The sequence below is a fragment of the Panulirus ornatus genome, chromosome 27 (genome assembly GCF_036320965.1).
Source record: "Panulirus ornatus isolate Po-2019 chromosome 27, ASM3632096v1, whole genome shotgun sequence".
Taxonomy (NCBI): domain Eukaryota; kingdom Metazoa; phylum Arthropoda; class Malacostraca; order Decapoda; family Palinuridae; genus Panulirus; species Panulirus ornatus.
This window is the reverse complement of record NC_092250.1, coordinates 4783887-4791386: the sequence shown is the minus strand read 5'-3', so window position 1 is coordinate 4791386 and position 7500 is coordinate 4783887. Positions and strand designations below refer to the sequence as shown.

Below are 7500 nucleotides of genomic sequence, written 5' to 3'. Positions count from 1 at the left end.
TGTGTTGTGTGCTGTGTTGTCCCTCCCTGTGTTGTGTGCTGTGTTGTCCCTCCCTGTGTTGTGTGCTGTGTTGTCCCTGCCTGTGTTGTGTGCTGTGTTGCTCCTCCCTGTGTTGTGTGCTGTGTTGTCCCTCCCTGTGTTGTGTGCTGTGTTGCTCCTCCCTGTGTTGTGTGCTGTGTTGTCCCTGCCTGTGTTGTGTGCTGTGTTGCTCCTCCCTGTGTTGTGTGCTGTGTTGTCCCTCTCTGTGTTGTGTGCTGTGTTGTCCCTGCCTGTGTTGTGTGCTGTGTTGCTCCTCCCTGTGTTGTGTGCTGTGTTGTCCCTGCCTGTGTTGTGTGCTGTGTTGCTCCTCCCGGTGTTGTGTGCTGTGTTGTCCCTGCCTGTGTTGTGTGCTGTGTTGCTCCTCCCGGTGTTGTGTGCTGTGTTGTCCCTCCCTGTGTTGTGTGCTGTGTTGTCCCTCCCTGTGTTGTGTGCTGTGTTGCTCCTCCCTGTGTTGTGTGCTGTGTTGTCCCTGCCTGTGTTGTGTGCTGTGTTGTCCCTGCCTGTGTTGTGTGCTGTGTTGCTCCTCCCTGTGTTGTGTGCTGTGTTGTCCCTGCCTGTGTTGTGTGCTGTGTTGTCCCTGCCTGTGTTGTGTGCTGTGTTGTCCCTCCCTGTGTTGTGTGCTGTGTTGTCCCTGCCTGTGTTGTGTGCTGTGTTGCTCCTCCCGGTGTTGTGTGCTGTGTTGCTCCTCCCTGTGTTGTGTGCTGTGTTGCTCCTCCCTGTGTTGTGTGCTGTGTTGCTCCTCCCTGACGCTGTGTTGTGTGTGTGTTTCAGGCGCTGGACCGTGATCCTCCCAGGGGCAGGGAGGTGTGGAGGGTGAGGGTGCAGGTCAGGGATGGCCAGGCCCAATGGCCTTCCAGGGAAGACCCGCTCCATCCTCACTCCAGACCCCCGAGGGACGACCTCCACGGACCCGCTGCCGAAGGAGGGCACGAGCCTGACGAAGACGTGAGACCGGAAGGTCACATCCAGCTCGGCCGGGGTGCCACAACCCCGGGGGTAGCAGCAGGTGGAGGCGAGGCAGGTGATGGGGGAGGCACAAGACCACACCAAGTGGAGGAGAGTGGGCGAAATAGATCATCGGCGAGGTACAGAAAAGCACAGAGATCCGAGGGGCACAGACGACACGTCAGGGCAGCGGAGGAGGCGAGAGAGTCGAGAGAAAAGACTAGAGGGGAGGAGAGGCAGAGAAAAATTGCTGTTGCTTCGTATAAAAGGCTTCTAAAAGCTGAGGATCTCGAGCAGGCCACCGTCAGTAGAGAGCCCAGGTGGCGACAGGAGGGAGGGATGGCGGGGCTGGAGAGCCTCAACGCTGGGAGGTTAGTTGGGCCGCTACTGCAGAAGGAGGAGGAGGAGGAGGAGGAGGTTCTTCTTGCCAGCAGTACAACAGAACCCAACCTGGGAGGCGACGGGAGCGGACGCCCTCGGCCCATCTTTGGACGGCGCGTGAGGAGAGGCCCCTGTCCTCCGAGGAGGTCTGGAGCACCCGGGGAGACGAAGGTGAAGAGCCATCGTAGCGGGAAAGACAAAGAAGAGGTCGGTGGTGGGTGTCATGACGACGGACGCAACGGGTCGAAAGGGGAAGACCGACCACCTTCGAGCCGGGGCTCTGACGGAGACCTGGAGGCTGGCGAACGACTCTCGAAGCCTCCCGACGGCGGTCGCTGGGGCGGGAGAGCGCCAAGGACTCCTAGAAAACACCGCTGCACTGGCCCCGCTAAGTGGCCTCGGGAACACAATCTCGCGGGTCGTGGCTCCTCTCCTGACGGAGGCCTGAGCGAAGAGAGGCGAGGGACCGCCGCGACGTCTTCATTTCCGCGTCGGCAGAGTGAAGAACGAGGCGACGACTTGAGGTATACGAACCCTTCCGTGGCGAGTCGAGATGCCGGAGACTTGTCACATCAAAGCCAAGACGATCGGCGCTCCAAGTCAGGGGCGACCATCCCCTCCTCCACCGCTATAGCCAGGAGCCAGGGGCGGAGTCATGTGTCATCCTTTGACTTGGGCTCTCACGTCATGACATCTCCCAGGGGCGCCGCCCAACCCGGGGGAACTTCGCCCGCCGGATCCGTCTCCCTTAAAAACGACGCGGAAAATACGAAGGAACTCGGTAGGTTGACGCGCAAATCCCCAAAGGTAATGGACGCCACAGACGGTGGCGCAAGAAACACAGAGAATGCATTTCCCCATCGGGTCTTAGACGGGGTTGGGTTCGAGAGCCAAGTGAACCCTAGACCCTCTCGGCTCACACGCCCCGACAGATCCTACCCCTTTTCACCCCACAGACTAGGGCGTGGACCACGCCCACACGACCAGGGGACCTCGACTGCGTCAGGTGACCTTACTCCCGAAACTCAGACGACCTTTAACCACCTCGATCTGCATCGTTCAGCGCTCTCATCGAGGCCGCCGCCCCATGACCCTCCTCACCAAACGGGCGACCCGCCTGACGAAGGGCTTCCCCGAGCAGGTACCCAGCCTCTCCTACAGCAGGGGACATCAGAAGACCCCGGTAGCCCTGAGCTGGCCCCTTACAGGGAGGGTCGGCCACAGACGACTCCACGGGCGGCGTCCCCGGAGGCCCCGCTCGGCTCCCTACCCCCAGAGAGACCTCACCGGCCTGGACGACCCTGAAGGCGACGGCGACGGAGGCCGAGGGTGCGAGGAGATGATCAATGAGCCCCGTGGTGGCGGGGCCCAGGGAGGTACTCCTGCAGGTGGAGCTGGGGGGGTACGACGACTGGAGGGCCCCGGCGACTGGCTGGCGCGAGGGCGTGTCGGGCGGGTGCACGTCGTGGAGACCGTGGTGACCATCACGGTCAAGGACATCAACGACAACCCGCCGCTCTTCCCCAACACGACCATGTTCGGCGAGGTACAGGAGAACGGGCCGATAGGTGAGTACACTCAGCCTCCTCCTCCTGCGCCTCCCCCTGCGCCTCCTCCTGCGCCTCCACCCCCGCCCTGTCATGTACATAACTCACCTCTGATTCCCCTCAAGATGTGTTTACCTACCTGGGTCTTTTATCTCCTGTGTACACACTTTATCAGACGTTGGCTGGGTGGGGTGGATGTACACGTACGTGTGTAAGAGTGTGTGTGTGTGTGTGTCTGGGAGAGAGAGAGAGAGAGAGAGAGAGAGGGGGAGAGAGTTTTACACTCGTGTTGCCTCATCTCTTAACCTTGCGTATATATATATATATATATATATATATATATATATATATATATATATATATATATATATATATATATATATATATATGTATATATATATATATATATATATATATATATATATATATATATATATATATATATATATATATATATATATATATATTTATTTTTTTATTATACTTTGTCGCTGTCTCCCGCGTTTGCGAGGTAGCGCAAGGAAACAGACGAAAGAAATGGCCCAACCCCCCCCCATACACATGTATATACATACGTCCACACACGCAAATATACATACCTACACAGCTTTCCATGGTTTACCCCAGACGCTTCACATGCCTTGATTCAATCCACTGACAGCACGTCAACCCCGGTATACCACATCGCTCCAATTCACTCTATTCCTTGCCCTCCTTTCACCCTCCTGCATGTTCAGGCCCCGATCACACAAAATCTTTTTCACTCCATCTTTCCACCTCCAATTTGGTCTCCCTCCTCTCCTCGTTCCCTCCACCTCCGACACATATATCCTCTTGGTCAATCTTTCCTCACTCATTCTCTCCATGTGCCCATTGTTTGAGGACAATGTGTGGTGTGAGGTGGTTTGATCGAGTGAGTAACGTAAGGGTAAGAAATAAAAAGAGCGTGGTTGAGAGAGCAGAAGAGGGTGTTTTGAAGATATATATATATATATATATATATATATATATATATATATATATATATATATATATATATATATATATATATATATATATATATATACTGCGTCTTTACGCCTATGTGTGCATGTAACACAAACACACACACACACCCACTACCCTATGCCAGGTACCCATTTTATCGACCAGGCCGCAAGGGAGGATGAACAGCTAGGTGGACTGTGAAGCGAGTGCCGCGACCAGGATTCGAACCTGTGTGGTTTTGATCCCAGGCGGCCCGTGCATGTATGACGGTCGGTAGCGCTAACCCGCCCCACCACAGGGGCTTGTGTGTGTGTGTGTGTGTGTGTGTGTGTGTGTGATAGAGGCATGGGTAATGGTGGGCGTGGGAATGAGAGACTCTGCCTGCCCGTCCAGGGGCGACCACAGCATCATTTCTCTCTCGTGTCACCCCTGATGATGATGTGATCATTACACGAAAGTGCACTTTGGAACTTATCGTGTTTCATTTCCCCCGTGGACTCACACGAATATATATATATATATATATATATATATATATATATATATATATATATATATATATATATATATATATATATATATATATATATGGGGGCATCAGGTGTGCCACTACCCCACCAGAGAGGACGTTTGAAATGTACTGACCAAATGGTGGTTGCTGGGGTGGCTGAGGGCCCTTGTGTAGGTCAGCGTCCCCTATACTTTCTTATCGGATGCGGTTGATTCCTAACGAGAGATAAGCACTTGCGGAAAATCTTATCTATAGATAAGGGCGATGCAAGCGTTTTCCTTTCATTGGAGTCCGTTGACTTCCAAAGAGATACACATGTGTGGAGAGAGTCTTATCTATAGATAAGGTTGATGGAAGTGCTTTCCTCTTATTGGATCCATTTTTTCGCCCAGAGATAAGCGCTTGTGGAGAATGTTATCTGTAGATAAGGGCATTGTAAGTCATCTCCTGATGATGAATTTCTGATGGTTTGTATATGTGGAAAGTCGCATCATTTTTCCGTGGGACTGGGTTGAGTACTGTACACCACTCCAGAGAGAGAGGGTCATGCCCCGGTTACCTGTCGTGACCCCGGGCCAGAGGTCATTGAAGGGGAAACGTTATCACCCTCTCTCGTGCCCTAAGACCCGAGCGAATGACCAAGGTCCCTACCACCTCGAGGCAGAATGGAAAAAATAAAGGAAAAAAAAAATATTTGGAACCTTGGTCCCTTTCCCAGATGCTACCAACGAGAGCTCCCATGGAGAGGCCGTCAAGATATTGTCCAAACGACGTCGGCAAGTATGGAAAGGACTGGACATTCACATATCTTGTGGTCTATAGTGTCCAATATGGCCACTGTAGCGGGACGGGTCGAGGAAATGGTGTATAATGAATATTAGGAAAATGGCTCATAGAAAAATGGAAAGTGCAATGTAGCGAGGCACAAAGAGGCGTCTCTTTTGAGAAGGCAAGGGACAAGGTGAGGCGCACGTACGCGAAACTTTACAGAGCGGGTGGTGCTCTAACATCAAAAGCTGTGAGGATAATGAGAAATTCTTTTGCCCAGTATCTCGCTGTATAGAGCGCTTGAGACGAACGGTATCTCACTGTATAGAGCACATGAGATGAACGGTATCTCACTGTATAGAGCACATGAGAGGAACGGTATCTCACTGTATAGAGCACATGAGATGAATCGTAGAGCTTGTGAGTGCTTGGGGTGCTCACTCAGGGGAGCTTATGACGGAGGAGCACGAGTCCCTCACTCAATCTGACGAAGAGCTACCTGCTGGAGGTGAGACATCCTCCTCCCCCTACATAACCTGACGAAGGAGTACCTTGTGAAGGCGAATCACTTCTCCCCCCCCCCCCTTACATAACCTGACGGAGGGCTGAGCACTGGAGGTGACTCAGTCCCTCGCGAAGGCGAAGGGACGCCACGGGGTAGTCTCCTGCAGGTGAAGGGCTGGAGGGACCGGCCAAACTCGAGGGCGCGCCCCACAGAAGCTGGCGCGATAACACCGTCTCTCTCTCGAAGACCACATGTGGCTGAGTGGCGAACACTTCATCGGCTCTCGCATGCCAAGATCCTTCCAAGATTCGATTCCAGGGAAGCTCCTCCAGAAGGTCTTCTTCTTCTTCTTCTTCTTCTTCTTCTTCTTCTTCTTCTTCTCTTCTTCTTCTTCTTCTTCTTCTTCTTCTTCTTCTTCTTCTTCTTCTTCTTCTTCCTCTTCTTCTTCTTCTTCTTCTTCTTCTTCTTCTTCTTCTTCTTCTTCTTCTTCCTCTTCTTCTTCTTCTTCTTCTTCTTCTTCTTCTTCTTCTTCTTCTTCTTCTTCTTCTTCTTCTTCTTCTTTTTCTTCTTCTTCTTCTTCTTCTTCTCCTTCGTCTTGCTTCCTGGGGTTGTCACGGACGGGAGTAACTGGGGGAGGGTGGGTGCCGACCAGAGGTTGGGGAAGAGGAGGAGGAGAAGTGAGATCTAGCCCACGGAGACTGGGGAGGATAAGCGAATGTCTGCCATTGTGTCCACAAGGGTTGTGGGTTGGTTGAGTGTCGTCCGGTGTGGCCATTTCCAGCGTTAGCGAGGTAGCGCTCAAAGAACGGAGGACTGGGCCTGAGAGAGTGGAAATCCTCACTTGGCCTCCTTTTCTGTTCCTTCTTTTTGGGAGGGTAAATACTGGAGAGGTCGATTTACAGACCTCCCCCCGCTCCCTCCCCTTTTAAGTCGCCTACGACACGAAAGGAATAGAATTTCCTCAGGGATAATATATATATATATATATATATATATATATATATATATATATATATATATATATATATATATATATATATTTCATACTATTCGCCATTTCCCGCGATAGCGAGGTAGCGTTAAGAACAGAGGACTGGGCCTTTGAGCGTTCTAAGATATTTCCATCTAATTCTCCAGCTGCACGGTGCCAGCTATCTATGAGCTCCTCCAGCTGTGCGTCCGGCTGTAAGATGCCAGCTGGTCTCTGCCGACGGTGTTTAACGACACCAGCTGTTCTTTGCCAACTGCATATCCAGCTCTAAGCATGGCCTTAGGCGAGGTGGTTAGTGCTGTTTTTACTGCCGACGCAATGTCCATTCTTGGCTCGAATGTTCTTCATTTCCCGGCGGCACTAGTCCGTCCTGAGATTTCTGGGTCATTGTGGGATGGTCTGGCGACCCAGAGGATAATGAGTCTTCAGTCGCTGTGGCTTTTTAACTCACAGTTTGAGTATGATGAGGGAAATATGAGACAGTATAGCTACGAGTGGCCACATTTGGGCCCAGAAAGAGGGAACTCATACAGAGGGAACTCATACAGAGGGAACTCATAAAAAGTTTTTTTGCTTTCCAAGTATATTGGGCATTTCTAACATAGGTTTGTTAGGGAAGGAGTTTGTATGGCTCAGAACCCGACCAGTTCCAGCAGCTGGAGCACTGAGGACCCGACCAGTTCCAGCAGCTGGAACACTGAGGACCCGACCAGTTCCAGCAGCTGGAACACTGAGGACCCGACCAGTTCCAGCAGCTGGAACACTGAGGACCCGACCAGTTCCAGCAGCTGGAACACTGAGGACCCGACCAGTTCCAGCAGCTGGA

At 52.0% G+C, this 7500-nt stretch overlaps 1 protein-coding gene across 1 annotated transcript in view; it reads left to right on the top strand.

The window, feature by feature from the left end:
- The first annotated feature begins 2308 nt into the window (after window positions 1-2308).
- LOC139757560 (neural-cadherin-like) overlaps window positions 2309-7500 on the top strand; it is a 90798-nt gene continuing 85606 nt past the window's right edge. Inside the window, exon 1 of the mRNA XM_071678151.1 lies at window positions 2309-2933. Within this exon, the coding sequence (XP_071534252.1) occupies window positions 2453-2933 (481 nt within the window). The 5' untranslated portion in view covers window positions 2309-2452. The remainder of the gene's footprint in view (window positions 2934-7500) is intronic.